Source organism: Oryx dammah, unplaced genomic scaffold (assembly GCF_014754425.2).
Source record: "Oryx dammah isolate SB20612 unplaced genomic scaffold, SCBI_Odam_1.1 HiC_scaffold_18, whole genome shotgun sequence".
In the NCBI taxonomy this organism is placed as follows: domain Eukaryota; kingdom Metazoa; phylum Chordata; class Mammalia; order Artiodactyla; family Bovidae; genus Oryx; species Oryx dammah.
In genome coordinates this window covers 105,249,877-105,274,134 of record NW_024070202.1, presented here as the reverse complement: position 1 = coordinate 105,274,134, position 24,258 = coordinate 105,249,877, and the positions used below count along the sequence as shown (strand labels likewise).

The 24,258-nt window shown below is 42.0% G+C and overlaps 1 protein-coding gene across 1 annotated transcript in view; it reads right to left on the bottom strand.

The window, feature by feature from the left end:
- MGAM (maltase-glucoamylase) overlaps nt 1–24,258 on the bottom strand; it is an 85,440-nt gene that overhangs the window by 47,814 nt on the left and 13,368 nt on the right. Inside the window, exons 3-16 of the mRNA XM_040259902.1 lie at nt 21,103–21,223; nt 19,880–19,989; nt 18,880–19,031; nt 17,862–18,033; nt 14,541–14,640; nt 9,390–9,502; nt 8,959–9,084; nt 7,929–8,060; nt 7,668–7,784; nt 6,489–6,602; nt 4,938–5,022; nt 2,814–2,931; nt 1,641–1,812; nt 224–340 (exon numbers count right to left, since the gene is read on the bottom strand). Coding sequence (XP_040115836.1) covers nt 224–340; nt 1,641–1,812; nt 2,814–2,931; nt 4,938–5,022; nt 6,489–6,602; nt 7,668–7,784; nt 7,929–8,060; nt 8,959–9,084; nt 9,390–9,502; nt 14,541–14,640; nt 17,862–18,033; nt 18,880–19,031; nt 19,880–19,989; nt 21,103–21,223 — 1,749 coding nt within the window. The remainder of the gene's footprint in view (nt 1–223; nt 341–1,640; nt 1,813–2,813; nt 2,932–4,937; nt 5,023–6,488; nt 6,603–7,667; nt 7,785–7,928; nt 8,061–8,958; nt 9,085–9,389; nt 9,503–14,540; nt 14,641–17,861; nt 18,034–18,879; nt 19,032–19,879; nt 19,990–21,102; nt 21,224–24,258) is intronic.

The window sequence follows — 24,258 nt, the reverse complement described above, 5'->3', positions numbered from 1 at the left end:
CCGTTTCTTTGACTGCTGCAGCAGAAAAGCAGAGGCCACAGCAACAGAGCATTTTAACGGCACATCAGGAGTTCTGGTCAATTGCAAACGGTGGTCCCAGTTAGCCTACGTGAAGCACCAGGAGGAAGATGGCTCAACAGATTTCCAGGCGAGGATGCAGGTAGATCCAGTCCTACTGAATGCCAAGTCTATTTTGATCATATCTCCTGGGAGACTGACTTGCCTTGTAGCCTTGGCCATTGTGATTCCTGGAAAATGGATAGAATGCTCCCAGCTGCATCCACCGTCTGCAGAGCTCTTCAGAAGTATCCAGTATAAAGCCACATATGTCAGCACCCACCTGGAAGGACACACAGACAGTGACAGCATGTGGACCTCGCTTCCATTGCTGCCCCTGCTCCTGGGCTTTGCTTTCCACCGGAGACCTGCCAACCCACCTTGGCTGACCTCTCCCTGAGAAGGCGAATGCCGTGTGATGGAATTGGGCTGTGTCCCGTGTCCACTCCTTACTGCCAGGTGACTTCAAATGAGTTACTCAACCCTCTGTGCCTCAGGTTCCTCATTTTATTAAAGTGGGCACTCTAGGGTTTTAGTAAATGAGATGATACAAGTAAAACCTGTGACATACAATAGCTTTTTGGTGAACAGTAACTAGAAATACTGCTGATGTTATCACTTTAACCACAGCACTGGCACAATTAATTTTCCAATGGCTAAATCTGATCAGGTCATTCATCTCTTCAAAAATTTCCAGGATATCCTGCCACTCGTCCTCCTGGTAGCTCATGGTAACTGGCTGCAACTCACCTTTCCAGCATTATTTGTCATTCCAGTCCTACATACCCATCCTTACAGATACATCAAATGTTCCCTCTTGCTGGTCTTGTTCAAGTTTATTTCTCAGTCTTAAAATGATCTCCCCTAACCAGTAGTCTGATAAACATACCCACTTTTAAGGTTAAACTCAAGTGCCATCTTCTATATGAAGTCACTATTGACTTCTTCCCGTGACTCCCCTTGTTTCTTGTAATCTTATTAGAGTTGAAAATTCCCTTTCTCAGGATTTCTTTTAACATTTTAATTATATGTTCCTGTTGGCACTTTTACCCTAGCTTGCCATAGTTTTGTGTGTGTGCTTGTGTATAGACTTGGGGGTGGGGAGGAAAGGAAGGTGTTTCCATTACTATATTTATGTTTCTCTTCATGTACACCTAGCTCAATACTTTGCTCAGAGTAAGAGCTCAATAAATAGATATGTCAAATTTAACTAAAAGATCCCATAGCCATCTCTAGGATGCTGATAGTATTGTGCTTCCTCATTTGGGTGCAAAATACACAGATGTGTTTCGTTTGTGAAAATAATCATCTGTAACCTTATAGATATGTGCACTTTTTCACATGTAGGTTGTACTTTAATTTTTTAAAAAATGTTCCAATGATACCACTTCAAGGTGGTATCAAGGTTCTATTTTTATAAGGCAGTACAGGAAAGAATGTCGTGGTATCAGTGTCATACCAATGTAGATAAAGCAATGTTCACCAGACACTTAATCCTGGGCTGCGGAGGGCAGAGGAGGGAGGATATATTATTTGGAAACCATCTAGAATGAGGCATTCTTGGGACTGTCATGTGGACTCACCATTGGGATACCAAAAATGTTGAACTCCAGCATGCCAGGGATGGACCATCGGAGGTCGTTCCAGCTGGCTGCATTGTCTCCCAACCAGTGGGCTGCAAACTTGCCAGAACCCGCAAATGTAGAACGGGTTAAAATGAGGCTTCTCTTGTTGGGGAACACAGTCTTGACAGTTCTAGAAAGGGAGAGAGGGAGTCAGTGTGTGACCTTAGTGAGTCTTAGCCCAGAGGTTAATGTGATGATATTGAAGCTCTCAAGTTAATACCCTATTCTTTTCTTCTAGTTCTCTCCTGTAGGGCTAGATTTGCTATTGGGAGCAGACTGCCCCATTGGGTATGTTTATATTTTATTTTAGGCATTTTGTGTACATCATTAACTCCATAAAATCAAATTTCAGTACAAGGATACTGAGCTGGTACCTAAAATCCCAAAGCACATGAAGTCTGTAAGTTACTTAACCCTCTGTACACCAGTCTATAGAGTATGGTAGAGAGGAAAATACATGAAACCTTGGACTCATGCAGAAATGAGTCCAAATTTTGCTCTTACAATTTATTAGCTGTTTGACCTTGGTCAGGTTACTTCTCTTTCTTTCTTCCAACTTTCTATTCATGCGTGTATTCACTCTTTCTTTCACTATATACATTCCGTAAATTTTTATTAGCTTCCTTCTTCCCTTTGGGTTTCCCTGATAGCTCAGTTGGTAAAGAATCTGTCTACAATGCAGGAGACCCCAGTTCAATTCCTGGGTAAGGAAGATCTGCTGGAGAAGGGATAGGCTACCCACTCTAGTGTTCTTGGGTTTCCCTTATGGCTCAGCTGGTAAAGAATCCACCTGCAATGCAGGAGACCTGGGTTCGATCCCTGGGTTGGGAAGAGCCCCTGAAGAAGGGAAAGGCTACCCAATGCGGTATTCTGGCCTGGAGAATTTCATGGACTGTATAGTCCCTGGGGTCGCAAAGAGTCAGACACGACTAAATGATTTGCACTTGCACTTGCACTTTCTTCTCTACGTGCCCAGGATTTTCTTCATTCGTTCAAAAATAACAGCCTTACTTATCTTGCCAAGTTCTAAAAAATAACATAGTAGCACCTGGAATCTGACAAGACTAAGAATCTGGTCATGTATTAAGTCACTCTGACCACGTATCGAGCCCACAGCGATAATGGCCGTACTCTGCAGTGGCGATGGCCATGGAGTAGCCGTACAGATTGTGGACGTCGTACTGCCGCCCCCAGTGCTGCACTGCGTCCATGCAGATGCTCTTGCTGAACAGGTACCCATCCAGGATTTCTGCGACGAAAGAGGGTTCGGTCAATGAGAGCCTGAGCTACACATTCCCCGTTTCTCGACTATCTCCAGACAAGGCGGCTCCCTGAGCAGGCAACTTTGTGGCCATCCTGGAAGTGCACATATATCATCCGCACAATCAGAGAGCTATATACACCTGCAGTAGTTTCTCTGTTATGCAAAACAATTGTGCTGACTTGACACCCACACACATCCTCCCACCTGGGTGCTCAGGTGACCAGAAGCAAGCACTTAGAAGTAAGTGGGTCCAGTTAGGTTTGAAGTTAAATCTGAAGTCTGCAGACTTAGCTGAGTGGTCCAAGAACAAAAATATTTATTAAAAATAAATTTCTATCCCTTCTCTCTGTTGACCAGATACTATAAAGGATGATCGACCAACCTGTCTTTCATTCATCCAATCTTCTCTGCTCCCTTCACACCACTCTGGTTCAGATCCAAATTACTTTGGATCTTAACTATTGCAATCATATCCTTAATGGCTTATTGACCTCTGATCTATTGACTTTCTAATTCATATTAGAAGCACACATAATGCCAGATCACTATTTCCAAAACCATTTGACTGCCATATTTCCCTTACTAAAATATCAGTAATTTCCATCACCAAAAGAATGAAGCCTCCCATCTAATTCCCTCACTGTTTAATCTTGACCCATTTGTTCCAATTTCTTATTTTCTTGTCAGATTCAGTTCAGTTCAATCACTCAGTCATGTCCGACTCTGCAACCCCATGAACCGCAGCATGCCAGGTCTCCCTGTCCATCACCAACTCCCGGAGTTCACCCAAACCCATGTCCATTGAGTCGGTGATGCCATCCAGCCATCTCATCCTCTGTCATCCCCTTCTCCTCCTGCCCTCAATCTTTCCCAGCATCAGGGTCTTTTCCAATGAGTCAGTTCATCACATCAGGTGGCCAAAGTATTGGAGTTTCAGCTTCAGCGTCAGTCCTACCAATGAACACCCAGGACTGATCTCCTTTAGAATGGACTGGTTGGATCTCCTTGGAGTCCAAGGGACTCTCAAGGGTCTTCTCCAACACCACAGTTCAAAAGCATCAATTCTTTGGCACTCAGCTTTCTTTATAGTCCAGATCTCACATCCATACATGACCACCATAGCCTTGACTAGACAGACCTTTGTTGACAGAGTAATGTCTCTGCTTTTTAATATGCTGTCTAGGCTGGTCATAACTTTCCTTCCAAGGAGTAAGCATCTTTTAATTTCGTGGTTGCAATCACCATCTGCAGTGATTTTGGAGCCCAGAAAAATAAAGTCAGCCACTATTTCCCCATCTATTTGCCATGAAGTGATGGGACTGGATGCCATGATCTTAGATTGGAAGTCTTCAAAAGATGCTATAATTCTAGCAGCTTATTCCTTCCTTAATCAAGATACTATTTCTCTGTGAGCCTCTAGTTTTCTTCAAAATACAACAAATGCTGTGCTCCTAGGGCCACACCCTGGGAAATTCTATTGGTCAAAGTTCAATCAGATCTCTCTAGCATTGTATTCACTGACATTGACTTTGTCCTCCCAAGCCATGGGTTCTGGCTTCCTCTCATCCTCTCATCCAAATCTCTTCTTCACTCTCTTGACTTGACCAAACTTGATTTCATCTGAAGACCAAACCTAGTTATCTGGTCTCTCTCTGGTAAGCCCTGACCTGTCTGGGTCCACACTTGAGAGCAAAATGAACTAACTACTAGCCTCTGGTTTCTGTCCCACATCTTCTCCGGACTTTCCCCTAGAAACAGCTCAGATGTAAGCAGAAGGACTAGGTTACCCCTTTTGAATTTATGCCTCATCTAAGAAAGCAGAGTGTTTTGATTTTCTTCTCTGGTTTTCTATAAAGAAAAATGACACCCACGTTTTCCTTCCTCTATGCAATTTATGTACAAAAGTCCTCAGCAGGTTATTCATATCTATCCTTATGAATTTAAAGTATGAGATACGTGTTGCCACTTTAATCAGACTAATCAACGCTTACTGGGAGTGAATGGGGGATAATTTAGATTGCTCGTGGAACATCCTGAAACTGAGCCATCCACGAAGTTGGCGACTTCATTCATATCCTAGAAGACAAAGAGCAAAAACTATTAAGAAAGAGTAACATTTCCTCATATGTTGTACAGATGGCGTCTTTTTTTTTTAAGGACTCAGAGAAATAATTCTACATATTTCTTTTCTAAAGAGGTCCTTAGGTTAAAGAGAGAAACAGATGTTCCTGCCCTGTCTGCCCTACCTATTGAAGGCTTTATGGCGAAGGTTGTTAAAATCCCTTCAAAATGATATATGTCTTCAATCATTTAAACTGAAATATTTCTCAAAATATTGGGTTGGCCAAAGGTTCATTTGGGTCTTTCCATAACATCTTACATAAAAACCTGAATGAAATTTTTGGCCAATCCAATATTAGGTGAATCATATTTCAATTTATATGATCCCATATAAATCAACTTATATTGATACATCCTCTAGATATGCAAATATAGCTATGAATACACACTATATATATGCATTTCATGTATGAACATATGCAGAGAGAGTGAATGCATAAGCAGGTACCCACAGCTGTGCAAGTGAGAGGTCTGTAAAGATGAACACGGAAATACTGATGGTACATGCCCTTGGTTGATATCATTTTTGCTCTTCTCATCTGTTTAGCTCTTCTGTTTACATTTTCTACCTTGCCTTTATAAATAGAAAGAATTTCAATGCTAGCGCTCCCTAAATTGTGTTGAACACCTCCTGCTTTGCATTGGTTTTCATTCGCTATTCGTCTGTGAGACATTTGTCCTTTCTGTAGCCACGGTTCTGTCCACACCTGAGTACTCTGGCTCTGGCCAGTGTATCCAACTTGTCTGGACTGGCCATTGAACCATTCAGGTACCTTGTGACAATGACAACATCTTCCCTGGCGGCTCAGATGGTAAAGAATCTGCCTGCAATGCAGGAGACCCAGGTTCAGTCCCTGGGTCAGGAAGATCCCCTGGAGGAGGGCATGGCGATCCACTCCAATATTCTCGCCTGGAGAACCCAATGGACAGAGGAGCCTGGCGGACTACAGTCCATAGGGCTGCACAGAGTCGGACACGGCTGAGCCACTGAGCGCACACAGACTTGGATAGAGCTGCTTCCTGAGTTTACTTCCATTCTAACAATCTGCTTTTGAGTCTAAGCTACATGTCTTGGTAAGATTATTTGAATAGTAAGAGAGGGAGTACTTGGAATCAATGCCACTCTTACTTTCCTTTCCTCTTGACTCTGTGCTCCATGATTCAGTGACATAGAGTCTGATTGTTAGCTGCCTACTCAACAGAATGTTAAGGACTCTAGATAATAATTGAGAACCTACTGTATAGCTGAGGGAAATTTACTCAGAGCTCTAAATGGGGAGGAAATACAAAAATGAAGGGATGTATGTATACGCAGAGCTGATTCACTTTGCTGTACAATAGCAACTAACACAACACTGTAAAGCAAATATACTTCAATAAAAATTAATTTTAGGGAAAGAGAAAAAATGTTGAGAACTCACAATCCAGATTCCATCAAACTCTACTTGACTGTGGAAAAGCTCAAATTCATTTGTCCACCAAGCAGTACATTTAGGGTTGGTGTAATCAGGAAACACAGTTTTTCCAGGCCAGACCTTCAGGAAGAGAAGACAATAATTAATCAGAGAAAGTTAAATGAGTACAGAGTAAAATAGAGTAGAGTACTTTACAAAGAAATTCCTAATATGATTATGGCAACAGAGCTGCCCAGACATAGGTCATTTTCAGTTACAGATGTGAAGCACTTGAAATACTTAGGATAAATAGGAGTTGTCAACTGACACTTGAAGAAAAGAAGTTATTCTTTTTAATGATTAAATCATTGTTAACGTTCAACTCCCAATCCCAGGAATGATAAATGAGGGAATGGTGGTGGTTTAGTGACTAAGTCCAGTCCGACCCTTGCGATCCCATGGACTGTAGCCCACCAGGCTCCTCTGTCCATGGGATTTCCCAGACAAGAATACTGGAATGGGTTGCCAGATCCTTCTCCAAAGGGTCTTCCTGACCCAGGGATCAAATCTGGGTCTCCTGCATTGCAGGTGGATTCTTTACTGACTGAGCACAGGGGAAGCAAATGAGGAAGAGTACTGTGTCGTTTCAACTGATGCATCACAAGTTGTATGTTCCAACCATCAGGCACTCTTCTCTATTGTCTTCCTATCCACTTCCTGTCCGACACTATGCACTCTGGTCAGCAGAGATATTAGAAGTGAAGGAGCAGATAATAATTTGATGGAAGACAAGGACAAATAGAAATTTGAGAAAGAACTAGTCAAACTTGTCAGATAACAAAAAAATTGAGTAAGAAAAGGAAAGAAACAGTTCCACTGGATTTGCCAATTTGAAAATAACTGGTGCCATTTGTCAGAGGAGGGATGGGGAAAAAAGCAGACTGCGGTCAGCTAAAGAGCAGATGGGGAGTGAGGAGGGAAATATTCAGTATCTATACCTATTGTTCAAAGGGATTTTGCTATGAAGGGAATGTAAGAGCTCAGATGGCTGGTAGGTATTTGGAGATGAAAGCACAAGGGCAAGTCGATCCCCAGCAAATATGACAACTGAAAATGTAAAACTAAACAATTATACACACACACACTCACACAGATATAACACAGCCACAGCCCCCCTACCAGCTCCTAGCTTCCCCATTAAGTTACCTCCCCAATGAGTGGAGTCACTCCATCTGAAGTGTTCACCCATATCTTCATATCTGAACCCCTGTCATACGGGCCATAGGGATTACTTAGGGAAGAGTTGTTGGAGATGGCAGGATCCTAAGAAGGACAAAAATACAGTGAGGAACCTAGCTTTAAGCCAGAGGCACTGAAAGGAGATTGGAAATTGGGGATGAGGTGGGGAGAGGGGGCTTCAATGACAAAGAAGAGCAAGGACCTGATGTGGGGGTATACTGCCCATACCACAATGATGACCAGTTTCTGTCCGTTATTGTGTAATTCTTTAACAAACTCAGGGAAGCCCTTGAAAGCTACTGGATCATAAGTGAAGTCCTTTCTTGCATCCATGTAATCAATATCAGCATGCTGAACATCCTGAAAGAATACACAAGGTCCACAATTTATGGGCCCATCCCTGGAATCAGATTAGCTGCATCACTCTGCCTTGTTGTCTGGCCCTCTAGCATTAAAGTCCAATCTAACAAACAAACCACGACAATCACAAAAAAAATCACTAAGGCTGTCAAAGCACATCCATTACCTAAATGCTATGTCATCCACAACAAAGAAGGGAAGGGGCTGTGTCTCCCACCTCCTCTCCCTCATTTGACTGTCCCCATTTTGTTTTGTTGCTTCTCTTCTACTTTGAGCCTTCTTTGACTTTTATTCTTTCCTAATCTTACTCTTACGAAAACAGTGGAGCCCAGAATGAAATTGACTCTTGCTATAGGACCTTACTGTCTGGCTCCAAGGGCATGGGGTAGAGGAGAGAAGAGGATTATTCCAGAGAACTTTGGGCTTTTCGCTTTGCATCTCTTGCAAAACCTCACTATTCATTCTATAATAGACACATTCAAGTGCAGTCATTTAAAACATAAAAATATGTTATTACATGCATGTACTATATCCTTTTGCTCACTTAAGCTAGGAAAATAAATGTTTTGAGAAGTCAAATAACAAATGCATTATGTGAAATGTAATCAATACAGTAAGCATAAGGAAATTTTACTATCAAAACATGTGGTAAGAAAAATAGAGAAAGAAACAGATTGTCTCCCAACCCCATAATTGTAGTCTCTAAGAACTATTACCTGCTATAAAGAACCAGTTACTTTAAAGGAATGGTTGGCCCAACAAAAAAGTCTGGCATTCTGAATATGTAAAAATATTTTTGTTATATATTAAAAAAAAAACTCAGGAGGAGAAAATATAAACAGATGTTCTTATTCCCCAATTCTTTTGTTTCTGGAGCATTTTTTTAAATCTTACTTACATAAGGCAGCTGCGCAGCGCGGTTTCTCTCCACGACTTCTTTCATGTTCTCTAGGGTTCCATAGTCATAACGACTGAGATGAAACCCAAGCGCCCAGTATGAGGGTAGGGCTGGCCGTCCAATGAGCTGAAAGAATGATGTAAAATGAAAGTTAGGAAATACTCTGCCTTTAAAAAATTTTACTCTGAGCATTAGTTTGGAGGCACAAAGTATACCCACTTCCCAGCACACCATCTCCTTTACGTTAGGTGCTAGTCTATTTTTCCAGCCCCTTTATAAATCATGGAGGGTAGGGTCAAATTGCAGTAGCACATTTGCAGCAGTTACTTATAATATTAACAGCAAATGTTTATAAGTCACACATATTAAATTTCATTTTCTTTGTGTTATTTAAGATTTCCTTAACCATAATCATGATATCATAAATTTACCTCTAGGTATTCTTGAACAACTTGCTCTGGAGTATTCCCCAAGAACACGTAAAAGTCGAGAATGCCCCCGATGGTGCGGTAAGTGATAGCTGGGGTGGGCTGGAGAAAAACCTCTTGAAGATTAAAAATGAAGCAAATAAACATTAGAATTTGTTCTAGAGTAATAATTACAAAGTTTTAGACCAGAAGATCCCCAATCATCTGAACACTAATGAAGTGATCCTAATACCTCGTTTTTGTATAAAAAGGGACAAACTCTGATGGTCAAAGTCCACTCTCACAGCATGAGAGCCATCAAAACATTTGTTCTGTAGCAGATTTTCATACTGGTGACGGGAGTATTTTCAGTGTTGTATCAGGATTTCATGTAAAAACAACCATCGTGGCATAAGAATGATTATAAGTTGAAGAGGTTTGAGTTTCTGAAATCCCTTATCAACCTAAACACAAAGCCTCTCATAAGCACTCTGCTGTCAGACTTCCATAGTGGTCCAGTAGTTAAGACTTTGGCTTCCAGTGTACAGGGTTTAAGTCTGATCCCTGATCAGGAAGCTAAGATCCCGTGTGCCTCACAGCCAAAAAACCAAAACATAAAACAGAAACAGTTTGTAACAAATCCAATGCTGCTGCTAAGTCACTTCAGTCGTGTCTGACTCTGTGCGACCCCAGAGACAGCAGCCCACCAGGCTCCCCCATCCCTGGGATTCTCCAGGCAAGAACACTGGAGTGGGTTGCCTTTTCCTTCTCCAATGCATGAAAGTGAAAAGTGAAAGTTGAGTCGCTCAGTCGTGTCTGACCCTCAGCAACCCCATGGACTGCAGCCTTCCAGGCTCCTTTGTCCAGGGGATTTTCCAGGCAAGAGTACTGGAGTGGGGTGCCATTGCCTTCTCCAACAAATCCAATAAAGACTTTAAAAAGTGTCTACATCAACAAAATCTTTAAAATTAAAAACTTCTAAATGATGCTAAAGCTGAAACTCCAATACTTTGGCCACCTCATGTGAAGAGTTGACTCATTGGAAAAGACTCTGATGCTGGGAGGGATTGGGGGCAGGAGGAGAAGGGGACGACAGAGGATGAGATGGCTGGATGGCATCACCAACTCGATGGACCTGAATTTGAGTGAATTCTGGGAGTTGGTGATGGACAGGGAGGCCTGGTATGCTGCGATTCATGGGGTCGCAAAGAGTCGGACACAACTGAGCAGCTGAACTGAACTGAACTGAAGAAAAGAACTTAGTTGTCATAAACCCCCTACCCTAGAGCAAAACTAATGTTCTCTGAGACAATAAATTGGCAGCACACCCAAACAGACATGGCCACAAGAATATCCAACTCGCACTGTTCTCCTAAAGTGAAAGTGAAGTCTCTCAGTCGTGTCTGACTCTTAGCGACCTCATGGACGGTAGCCTACCAGGCTCCTCCCTCCATGGGATTCTCCAGGCAAGAGTACTGGAGTGGGTTGCCATTTCCTTCTCCAGGGGATCTTCCCGACCCAGGGATCGAACCTGGGTCTCCCACATTCCAGGAAGATGCTTTAACCTCTGAGCCACCAGGGAAGCCCACTATTCTCCTAAGGACTCTGTAATCTTTCCAAAAAGTCATTTGTTGTCACATTAAATGCCCTCTCACCCCTTCAGGGAGTCATTTGTTTCATCCTGAGTAACTCTCTTCCTCTACCTTATTAAGATGGTACTGTTAGTTGCTCAGTCATGTCTGACTCATTGCAACCCCATGGACTATAGGCTGCTAGGCTCCTGTGTCCATGGAATTCTTCAGGCAAGAATGCTAGAGTGGGTAGCCATTCCCTTTTCCAGGGGATCCTCCCAACCCAGGGACCAAACCCAGGCCTCCTACATTGCAGGCAGATTCTTTACCATCTGAGCCAACAGGGAAACCCATACGATGGTATGTAAATTCTAACCCAGATTCTAACCAACCCTTTGAGCTACTTATTGAGCACTCTTGTGCATAGGTATGTCACTCATGTAAATAAACTCGGTCTTTTCTCTTACTAACCTGTCTTTTGTCAGATTGATTCACAGGCCCCCAAATACCTAACTTAAGAGGACAGAGAAAAAATTTTTCTCCTCAGACATTCACAACTACAGAACTTGCTCTTCCAATCCCATTACCCATCATAACTACAGGAATACGACCCAGCTAGACTCACAGAGGTCATAGCCTCAGCAGATCTCACACCAAGCAAGAGCCAAACTAAAACAATGTCAGAGATGATATTATAAATTCAAAATCTCTCTAAGCCCCCATTGCAATTCTCAAAGATGAAGTCTCCCCATCGCCTTGATTTGCACTAGGGATAATGAAACTAGAATACCTCGTAACACCATACACAAAAATAAATTCAAAATGGATTAAAGGCTTAAATGTAAGGCCATAAACTATAAAGCTCTTAGAAGAAAATATAGGCAGTACACTCCTGGACATAAATCACAGCAAGATCCTCTATGACCCATGTCCTAGGATAATGGAAATAAACACAAAAATAAACAAATGAGATCTAATTAAACTTAAAAGCTTTTACACAGCAGAGGAAACTATAAACAAGGTGAAAAGACAATGCTTAGAATGGGAGAAAATAATAGTAAATGAAACAACTAACAAAAGATTAATTTCCAAAATACACAAGCAGCTCATGCAGCTCAATACCAGGAAAACAAAAATTCCAGTCAAAAAGTGGGCAGAAGACCTAAAAAGATGTTCCTGCAAAGAAGACATACAGATGGCTAGTAAACACAAGAAAAGATGTTCAATGTCACTCATTTTCAGAGAAGTGCAGATCAAAACTACAATGAGGAATCAGCTCACACTGGTCAGAATGGCCATCATCAAAAAATATACAAACAATAAATGCTGGAGAGGATGTAGAGAAAGGGGAACCCTCCTACACTGTTGGTGGGAATGTAAGTTGATCAGCCACTATGGAGAATAGTATGAAGATTCCTTCAAAATCTAGGAATAAAACTACCATATGAGCCAACAGTCCCACTGCTGAGCATATGCCCTGAGGAAATCGTAACTGAAAAAGACACGTGTACCCCAATGCTCACTGCAGCACTATCTGCAATAGCTAGAACAGGGACGCAACCTGGATGTCGACTGACAGATGAATGGACAAAGAAGTTGTGGTACGTATTGTTGTTGCTGTTGCTGTTGTTCAGTCGCCAAGTCATGTTTGACTCTTCATGACCCCCTGGACGGTAGCACACCAGGCTTCCCTCTCTCTCACCATCTCCTGGAGTTTGCCCAAGTTCATGTCCATTTAATCGGTGATCCCATCCAACCATCTCAGTAATATTCCATTGGAATATTACCAGCCATAAAAAGGAATGTATTTGAGTCAGTTCTAATGAGGTGGGTGAACCTATAGCCTATTATACATAATGAAGTAAGTCCGAAAGAGGAAAAGCAAATGTCATATATTAATGCATATATGTGGAATCTAGAAGGATGGTACTGATGAACCTGTGTGCAGCGGAGCAATGGAAATGCAGACAGAAAGAACAGACTCACAGACACAGTGGGAGGAGAGGTGGACGAACAGAGTAGCATTGAAATGAATACATTACCACAGGTGGAACAGAGAGCTAGTGGGAATTTGCTGTACGATGCAGGGAGCTCAACCTGGTGCTCTGTGGCTACTTAGAGGGGAGGGATGGAGTGGGCGGTGGGAGAGAGGTTCAAGGGGGTGGGGACATGTACACCTATGGCTGATTCACGTTGATGGATGGCAGAAACCAACACAACATTGTAAAGCAATTATCCTCCAATTAAAAAGGAATAAATTTTTAAAAATCAGTCTGGCCAGGCTTAGAGGGAAAGGTCACAGGACCCTAGATACACTAAGCCACCTTTCAGCCACCGGAAACTGCATTTGCATTACCTCATTCTATTCTTTGACTATCAGGTAGCTTGGAATCATCTAAGATTCAATTAAGTATCTTAGAATCATCTTGTATCACTCGAGTTATTCTCAAACAATCTGGTAAAAAAAAAATCAGAGCCTAATTTTTCAAATTTCTGATTCTTTGCAAACTGCTTTTGTAAAATAACACAAAAATGAAACACGAGAAAAAATGTTCATGCATGCACTTGGATGCTATAGCAATGTTTACTTTCAGTTTCTATATTTGTCTTACTGTAGACCTGAAACAGTCTGTGAACCTTCCACGAACCACCCTTTGAGTGGCCCTGATCTAGTCTACTGAGTCTCAGTTGAGAAGACGGTGGGGATCAATATCCTATGCTGATCATCAACTCTGGGATTCTGACACAAGTGCTCTTCCCCTACAGTGACTGAATCATTGCCCTGGGGTTGTATGTGGTGGTGCAAGTAGAAAAATAGTTAAGAATCATTGATCTGGTCTAAAACCTTCAAAGATAAGGGAGTGAGCTACTTTCTGGAATCCTATGATATCACCATGAGATCTTAAACTGTCTGAAAATATTCTGCATGGCCTTCAACACTCACCCCACTTTACCTTACTACCCTTGGTGTCTCAATGCAACATTCACTGCTCAGTTGTATCTCCTTGGTTAGGCTCAGCTATTAGAACAACTGGACTTCCCAGGTGGTTCAACGTTAAAGAATTCACCTGCCAATGCAGGACATGCAAGACCTGCAGGTTTGATCCACGAGGTGGGAAGACACCCTGGGGTAGGCAATGGCAACCCACTCCGATATTCTTGCCTGGAAAATCCCATGGATGAATAAGCCTGGTGGGCTACAGTTTATGGGGCCACAAAGAGTCGGACACAGAGCATGCACACACTAGAAGAATTACCTGTTTTTTACCAAAGCTGATATTAACCCCTGTACTGGATGGATGTCTGAGGAAGGAGAAAGATAAATTGGTAGAAACTGCCTCAGAATAGCTTATAGGAAAGGTTAGCTGTTTTAACTCAAAAATAGAAAATTTTCCGACAGAGGCAAACAGACTGAAGAAAATCATAAGCTAGGAGAGGACACTCAACTCATGGCCACCATGGGTCAACAAGTAATGAAATAGGGATGATCCAATCAGAGGACATATGAAACCCTAAAGGGCGCCATTCCTTTATCATGATGCTGTCAGAAGGGACTGAACGTCATTCCTGTGCAGTTTTCATGAAGATTCCTTTAGTCTTTTACCCATGGCATTGCTGTTCAGCAGAAACACTCCAAAGGATAATCCACTAGCATCTTCAAGGCATAGGAAGAATGTCTGCGCACCATACAAGTTAGTTCCATCCTGCAGAAAGACAATTTAAAATAAAAAGTTTACAAATAAGCCCCACGTGGCCAGAAATAGCTTAGGAAATCAGTATTAATCATGCGAGAAATGGACAAAAGAACCTGTGGTCAAAGAAGACACAGATTTCTAATACAAGGTCTATATCTGGTTGATGTTAATCAAATGAATTAGTATTTTCTTATACTAATGAGTCAGCTGTGAGAGCTTATGATGTGTTAAGATGTAGAAGAACAGGAGTTTTGAAACTGTAGTTCGTAAAAGCTCTTCTCTATAGGTATCAAAAACAAACTTACGGTTACCGAAGGGGAAACTTGGCAGGGTGGAGAGGGATAAATCAGGAGCTTGGGATGAACATACACACATTACTATCTATAAGATAGATAACCAAAAAAGATCTACAGGGAATCTACTCAATATTTTGTGATAATCTATGTAAGAAAAGAATGAATATATGTATATGTGTAATTGAATCACTTTTTTGTACACCAGAAACTAACACAACATTGTAAATCAACTATACTCCAATAATTTTTTTTAAAAAGCAGCTCTCCCCTCAAACAGGCTTGACCTTGACTCAAAGAGGTTTGACCTAACCCCACCTGCAAAAACTCCATCAAGTCCTAATATAAATCAGTTCAGTTCAGTTCAGTTCAGTCGCTCAGTCGTGTCCAACTCTTTGCAACCCCATGGACTGCAGCATGCCAGGACTTCCTGTCCATCACCAACTCCTGGAGTTTACCCAAACTCATGCCCATTGAGTCGGTGATGCCATCCAACCATCTCATCCTCTGTCGTATATAAATCAGACACCATTTAATTTGCAACTAGATGGAGATCCATTTAAGATATCTGGTCTTCTAGTCTTTACAAGAGTAAACATTAGAACTTGAGCTGGGCTTCTAGACTTGAGAACAGTAGTTCTCAACCTGGGCCACATTCCACCTCATTAAAACAGAATCTCTGGAGACAGAAGCAGGCAGCTATAGTTTGTTGAATTTCCCAGGGTGTTTCCAAAGTGTAATCATGTTTGAGAATCACTGCTCTGGGACAGTATGTCTCAAAATTTGGTGTGCATAAAAATTCCAAAGGAACTTAATTTAAATGTGAGTTCTAATTTAGTAGTTAGAAGAGAGAGCTGAGAGCCCAAATTTCTCGTGTGGTGTTTCCTGTACTGCATACTTCAAGCAGCAAGGATCTTAGGCTCCTTATTAAACAAGCATCAGCAGCCATATCCCAGAGGACCTGCTCTGAATCAACACCTGTCCTGTTTTTCTGATAGGATGTGGTATGGTAAGGAGCATGGGCCAGGGGTTAGATCTTGTCTCTGTTCCTTACAAACTATTTTTTGTTATTGTGTTTGTTGTTTAGTCGCTCAGTCGTGTCTGACTCTTTTGCGACCCCATGGACTGTAGCCCGCCAGGTTCCTCTGTCCATGGGATTTCCCAGGCAAGAATACTGGAGTGGGTAGTCATTTCCTTCTCCAGGGGATCGTCCTGATTCTGGGATCGAACCCACATCTCCTGCATTGGCAGGCAGATTCTTTACCACTGAGCCACTAGGCAAGCTCTTGTTTGGGTTTTGGTTTTTTTTTTTTTTTACATTGTGCTATTTATCTGGCTTCTCTAAACCTCACTTTTTTTGTCTGTTAGATGGAGTAAAATAAACTTATTTTTTTGGAGTTCTTTTGGTAAATAGAGATAATGTATTTTTTAAAGTCACTTAATAAATTATTCCTCTAATTTCCTTTCATCCAGTCACTAGTTCTGCTTAATCAGGAAAGTTGCTGAACAAAACCTGAATGTAGTATTGCTGAGCCTAGAAAATATCTCTACTTTGAATTTTAGCAGTAAAAACAAAACAGAGAAAAAATAAAATAATTAACAACAATGAAACTTTATTCCTTCTATTCTCTCACTGCCCCAAACATTCTTCAAGGAAAGAATGATTAATACAGAATTTTAGCTGATATTTTATCCTATTTTGCTGACAAACCTGGTAAGTTGGTGATTTGTAAAGGTCAACCTAAAATGTGGCCAGCAGAACCAACATATTATGCAGAATCAATATTGGTTTTTTCCACAACTAGTTAGTTCAAAAGGAAAATAAAATAAAAGTAGTTGGTATTTATTGAGCACTTTCTATGTGGCAGACACTCTTATAGAGACTCTATATGTATCTGTTCATTTAATCACCAACACAACCCTATGAAGTAAGTATACTACCCCCATTTTATGAATGGGGAACTAAAGACACAGAGGGGAAACCTGCCCAGAACCACATAACTGGTGAGTGCTGTTGTTATTGTTCAGCCACCAAATCATGTCTAACTCTTTGTGACCCCAGGGACTGCAGCACATCAGGCCTCTTGCCCCTCACCATCTCCTGGAGTTTGCCCAAGTTCATGTCCATTGAATCAGTTATGCCATCCAGCCATCTCATTCTCTGTTGCCCTCTTCTGCTACTGGTGAGTAGCAGTGCCAGGATTCAGACCCGGTAGCCTCACCCTAGCAGCTCATTCCTAACTGTTACACTGTACTGCATGTTCGTCACTTCATGACAAATAGGTCGGGAACCAGTGGAAACAGTGACAGACTTTATTTTGGGGGGCTCCAAAATCACTGCAGATGGTGACTGCAGCTATGAAATTAAAAGCTGCTTGCTTCTTGGAAGAAAAGCTATGACCAACCTAGACAGCATATTAAAAAGCAGAGACATTATTTTGCTGACAAAGGTCCATCTAATCAAAGCTACAGTTTTTCCAGTGGTCATGTATGGATGTGAGAGTTGGACCATAAAGAAAGCTGAGCACTGAAGAATGAACTGTGGTGTTGGAGAAGACTCTTGAGAGTCCCTTGGACTGCAAGAAGATCAAACCTGTTCATCCTAAAGGAAATCAAACCTGAATATTCATTGGAAGGACTAATGCTGAACCTGAAGTGAAGAACTGACTCATTTGAAAAGACTCTGATGCTGGAAAAGATTGGAAACAGGAAGAGAAGGGGACAACACAGGAAGAGATGGTTGGATGGCATCACCGCCTCGATGGAAATGAGTTTGAGCAAGCTCCAGGCGTTGGTGATGGACAGGGAGGCCTGGTGTGATGCAGTCCATGGAGTTGCAAAGAGACGGACACAACTGGGCAACTGAACCGAACTGTACTGCTAGGAGTGACCTCATGAAGAGGCTATGATATTCAGTGAAGGGGGGCCCATGCTTACCCCATTGGGGGTGGTGTCCCTGGCAAATATGGGCCAGGTCTTCCAGTTCATGTCATGCCGGTACTGCCGGTGCACGTGTTCTCCCAGCCCATACACGTTGGCACTAGGCAGTCGGGTGGAAACCTGCAGGAACTGGTGAGCAAACAGCAGGGGGCCGACGCTGGAGTCAAACCTGGACACAGGCGGAAAACATGGGACAGATGGGCGAGTGGTGTGGGGAGAATGCAGCTGCTTAGAAAATTGTTCTTACAGCTCAGAGACTCAGTGTGCTGTGTGCTCTGCTCAGTCGCTCTGCTGCGTCCACCTCTCTGTGACCCCATGGACTGTAATCCACCAGGCTCCTCTGCCCATGGGACTGTCCAGGCAAGAATACTGGAGTGGGTTGCCATTTCCTTCTCTAGGAGATCTTCCCAACCCAGAGACGGGACCCAGGGATCTCCTGCATTGGATTATTTACCACTAATGCCACCTGGGAAGCTTCCAAAGACTTGATGCTCCCTGTTTAATCAGCTCCATTTGCCCTCCTGTGATATTTTCCAACAGATAATAAGAAAGAGATCAGGTACCATTTGGCACATTTCTTAGATTCGTCCCCCTAATACTCTATTATGTGATCAGATTATTCTTACATTATAGTAGGTGGTCTACAGAGAGCTACTGGTGCATAGGTGTTAGAAAGATGGAAGGGAAAAAAGGGACAATAAAGAGGAAAAATGACCTAATGGAAGGAAGAAAAAGAAAAAGGACACAGCCCAGTGCCTGGCCTATAATAAATGCTTAGTCATAACAGAGGAGGAGGAGGAGAAAGGAGGGGGAGAAAGAGAAATAGTGGAGCAGGAAGAAAGAAAGAGGCAGAAAGGCAGCAAAAAGTATGCATTTGAAGGTGGAGAGTTTGGTCACCATCAGTGAGCTTACAACCTTCTAGAATATTATAGAAAGGCATTCTTTTTCAGGTTTGCAAACCTCCCTCCTCCATAACCTTCAGACTCAGCTCTCTAGGTAAGTTTCCAAAACTTACAGAACACGACTGTTGCTCGTTCTGATCACTTTGATGCCAAACGGCTGTTTGGAGACCTCAACTTTATACGTCAAGGAAGAGGCAGCATTTCCTGTGAAGGGTTGCACGTGTTCATGGGGCACTTCGTATCTGTTCTGGTTTTGGTCAGTTAACTGTCCAGAGAGGTTAGCAAAAAAAAGTCAAAGTGAAAACATCTCTACTTTTTCTAAAACAGAATCATGCCTACCAACACTGCTTCCCAACACCTATGCTCCTGGGACTGGAATCTGGGCAGCAGATGACATCCTAATCTGAAATTATATCACCCAATTCAGATGTTTAATGCTTGGACATAAGTTAGTCTTTAGGTAAAAACATACACTGTAAGTTTGCAGACATGACTTATTTCTAGGATTTTCAAGGCTGTAATCATTCTTTTCTTCCCCTCCCTACCACATTTCACATGGTATCAAGGGAAAATGCATGAAAGCCAAAACTCACCAGTGAACCCTATAATATATATCTGGGAACTTATCACACTGAAGGAAGGCAATAGGTACCTTCAACATACAGGCGCTATGTAAGAAAATGACAGTAGAGAAAAATACTCTACTAGCAAATTTTTATCTTTTGTAGTAACTGCAGTCCTCAGGAAGGGAACAAGAACCTCTCAAAAATTTTTCTAAATAAGCAGGTATCATCTGAAACCACTTATATGTGGAACCTAGAATATGACGCAAATGAATGTATTTACGAAAGAAAAAGACATAGAAAACAAACTCATGGTTACCAAATGGGAAAGGGGGTTGAGGAGGGATAAACTAGGAATTTGGGATTAGCAAACGAAATCTATAATACATAACATATTAACATATATATAATACATAACAAAACTGTAATATATAGCATAAATGTTTAAGAACAAGCTCATAATCATAATGTAGAGCACAGGGAATTATATTCAATATCTTGTAATAAACTGTAATAGAAAATAATATGAAAAATATAAACAAACTACAACCTTAAAGTGGAAACGGTTAGATGTCTGATATTCTGCTGTGAGAAGGACATTGTTGACATCATTTCCAAACAGAGATGGAGAAGACAACCTTTCCAGCTGGGCTGTGAATCCTAATGTGAGAAGGAAGAGAGTTTTCAGAGCCAGCTGTGTAAATCCACAAACAACAGCCACAAACAAGTAACCTTCATGTCAAGGGGGCTGGTGAGAAGCCTTAGCTTCCCATCAGAAGAGGAGACACAGACGTAGATCTCATCATGCACGCATACCACATCGGCCCAGATTCTGAAGCTAGGCATTGCTACTACCTTATTCAAAAGCTATGCCTCTCTTCTCCAAAATCTGAACAGAAGCACCCCTCTCCTTCCATCAGCCCATCAGTCACTCCTACTCCCTTTACACTCTCAGTCCTCGATGCGTTCATATCCATTATTCCCTCTGTTGTCTTCATGTTACATCACAGGTGATCGTAGGCACTAATGCCATCTCCTTAGGTGACACTCCAGATGAGAGCCCAGACGTTATTAGAAAAGTCCATCGGGCCAAGAGGCCCTGGAGGAAGAGCATGCCTCTTCCTTTATGCTAAGAGCCTCCTCCAAGTGGTCAACTTCTGTTATCCCCAGAATGTTCATTATCATGGCTGCATTTTATGATGAGAGTAAAGAAGAGGGGATGTTTAGTCCACGAACAGTGACACTGACTCACTAACTTTAATGAAATGTTGATAAAATTGGAATGGTTTCCATATCATTAAAATTGCATTGTATTAGAGTTGTTGGTAGTCTTGGAAGTGGCTGAGTCCAAAACTCTCTCTTTAAAAGTTAGAAACTTGGGGAACAAAGAGATCACGATGTATGGACAAGGTTGCATAAGGAAATGGCAACCCACTCCAGTATTCTTGCTTGAAAAATCCCATGGACAGAGGAGTGTGGGGGGCTACTGTCCAAAGGGTCACAAAGAGTCGGACACAACTGAGTGCACTCACACACACATAAGGACAAAGACAGGAACAGGACATGTCTCCCAACTCTTAAGACAGAGATTGATCTTTTCCCTTGATGCCAAAATAGATTTCAGTCCATGTTTGAGGGCAGTGCCCATCCTTTCACAGGCACTGTGGCCATACAGAGTAACACCCTGCCTGCTGCTACAGCTCTCTACTGCAGTGTACAGAGCCACTCTCCTGAGGACCTGGAGTTCCTTCTTCAGGGCTCAGTTCGGCTTACCTGCATTTGTGTTCACGAGGTCGCCCCCTACTTGATAGCCATGATTCTTAGAATAGTAGCACCAGGGCATACTTATGGTTCCCTGAGGACTCCAGCAACAGCCACGCTGGTCACAGGTAGCCTGAAATAAGAGATCAGTCAGAGTAACTCCATTCATTAATAAATATGATTGGAGCTTGTGGTCTCATGAACCTTGCTTTACAAATAAGTAACCTGATAGTTGGAGGAATTGTGCCGCAGCCCAGTCAAAGCAGTGTTTGCCCTCAAAACTCATTTTTCTGGCTAACATCTTTCTTTGTTATTGTTATCATATAACAGTATATGATTGCAGTGCATTCTATACCTCTCATCAGAATAAAACTGACACATTTATTTAAAGATTCTAAACTACAATATAGTTATATCACCAGTAAGCCAAAATGACAAATACAGCTTCATTAATTTTGGTTTTGGCTTTTTAAAAAAAGACTTGGCAATTAACTTTATTCTGAAGCTTTGAAATCAAAGTAAATTTGCTTTGACTTTTAAATGTGTATATTATAAATTTGTGTATTTAGTATTTGTGACATATATGCGTATATATTATATATATTTGTATATATATATATATATATTTTATATGTAGTCTCTCAGTTCATCCCAAGGCAGAAAGCAACTGTTCCATGAAACCCAAATAGATTCTAATTCTTATTTTAAAAAGTTATGTGCCTTTAACTATAATTAATGACTCAATCACATGGATACTACCAGCTACCCAGGTGACACTAGTGGTGAAGAGCCCTCCTGCCAACAAAAGAAACAAGAGAGATGTGACTTTGATCCCTGGGTGGGGAAGGTCCCCTGGAGAAGGAAATGGCAACCCACTCCAGTACTCTTGCCTGGAGAATCCCACGAACAGAGGAGCCTGGCAGGCTACAGTCCACGGGGTCACAAAGAGTAGTGCCAGGAGCCAGCGTGAGGAATCCCACCTGTGGCAAAGGTCATGAGGAAGGAAGCCTGACAAAACACAAAGGCGGGGATCAGGCTTCAGGGGTTCCACCTGGAATTTCCTGAGCATCTAACCCCAAAATCAGAGTCTGCCTGCTTTACTATATTATGCTTTTCACCTATTCTTCTGACATTAACAGGGGGCTGTCCCCCCACCACATTTTTTTAGGGAAAAGTTAATTTAGAGCTTTTAGATAATAAGTCTCCTGGGCATAATAAGAGTGTTTCAATCCAAAAACCCCTCTGACAGCTCTCTAACTTGCCTTACCCGGACTTTTACAACTAGGCATGTGATTGTTTACAGCCCCCCAACTGTGAGAGGCACAGGAAGCCTAAAACATAAAGCCTTTCAAAGAGTTAAAAGTTATTAGAGTAGTGCTGGTGTAGGATTTCATTATTGGGCCAATGCTTGTTGCTAAGTTCCCATATCTCTTATCCACTGTACACCTGGGAGCACATTTGTTAACACAGTTAGAATGTAAGAAAAAACAAACGTAGCCTTGAAAATAGCCACATCAGACTTTTGAGCTAATTGGTTCTTTCTTCCTTGTAACTTACTGCACCTTTGCTTCCTGAAAATGTAACTTTGTTTGATACTTTCTGAGGCTGACATAGATTAGAAATATAAAGAAAAAACACTTCAAGGGAAAATAAGTTTTCTGGTTGAGCAGCCTTTATCAAAAGAGGGTCTTAAAATGTTTCACAGGCCTCCAAGGCCAGAAGATAATGTACACAACATCATTTGCGGAAAAGGTATAAAAGTCCTTTTAAAAAATAAAGTTAAAAAATAAATAAATAAATAAAATAAAGTTATTGGGGCCTCGCTCACCGAAGCAGCTTGGTCTCCCCGTGTCTTCTTTATTTTCCGGCTGAATTCCCATCTGGGGCATGGAGGTTCGCCATGTCTACTTACTTGCCCTGGCTTCTAAGACCCACGCAAAAGGTCGCCCAAGGCAGGGCACCCTCCACTATTCAAACGGGCGCCGGTAGCCTAACGTAGATGGTGCAAACCTCTTGTCTTGAGGTTTTATTAGTTCTCCACGTAAACCAAGTTATTCAGCCTCTTTTCTCCACTAATTTTCCTACTACACTATTCTTTCCTAATCTAATTTTATATTTCTAATTAAATAAATCTCTCTTCGCCAACTCCATCCACCCTTCGAATTCCCTGGATCCACCGGGGCTGGACCCCAGCAGCGTAGGACATGACTGAAGTGACTCAGCCTGCATGCACATGGATAACTAAAATGAATACAGTCTCTTTCTCATGTCAACTAATCCGGAAGAAGCAGTCAAATTAAATACAACAAAATGCAAAGAAACTGCTCCTCTTGAAGAGTAAAAATAAAATATTATAGCAAAAATAATAGGTTGTAACTTCCAGGATCAGATTACGGAAAGTCTCCTGTCTTCCTCCCTGTCTTTCCCTTGTTCTGTCGGAGCCCTCCCCCTGGGAGAAGTGAGGTGCTGCTCTGCAGTGTGAGCCACACGGTGAGGAACCAAGGGAGGCCTCTGGGCAACACCCGGCAAGGCACTCAGGCCCTCAGCCCAACCACCCTTGAGCAGCTGAATTCTGCTAATGATTACAGTAATCACAACACTCTCCCTTGAAAAGGATCATCAGTCTGTCCCAGCAGACACCTCGACCACAGTGTGTCAGAAGCCTGTTGGCCAAGAGCACCCAGATACACGAAGGCCAGATTTCTGAACATAGAAACTGTGAGGAAATAATGTTTGCTGTGCCAAGCCATTATTTTGGAGATAATTTCTTCCACAGCAACAGATAACAAACACACCCTGCTACATTATTTTACAAATGAAGAACCTCAGGCCACAGAATTCAAAGTTCACAGGGGTGAAGTGATTTGCCAAAGCTCACTTAGCTATTGAGAAGGCAAGGATCAAAATTTAGTTCTCTTGCTCTCTGTTTCTTTGTTTCTATAGTCTGGGTTAAGTATCTGCTGAACATATGACCAACCTAGATAGCATATTCAAAAGCAGAGACATTACTTTGCCAACAAAGGTCCGTCTAGTCAAGGCTATGGTTTTTCCAGTGGTCATGTATGGATATGAGAGTTGGACTGTGAAGAAAGCTGAGCGCGGAAGAATTGATGCTTTTGAACTGTGGTGTTGGAGAAGACTCTTGAGAGTCCCCTGGACTGCAAGGAG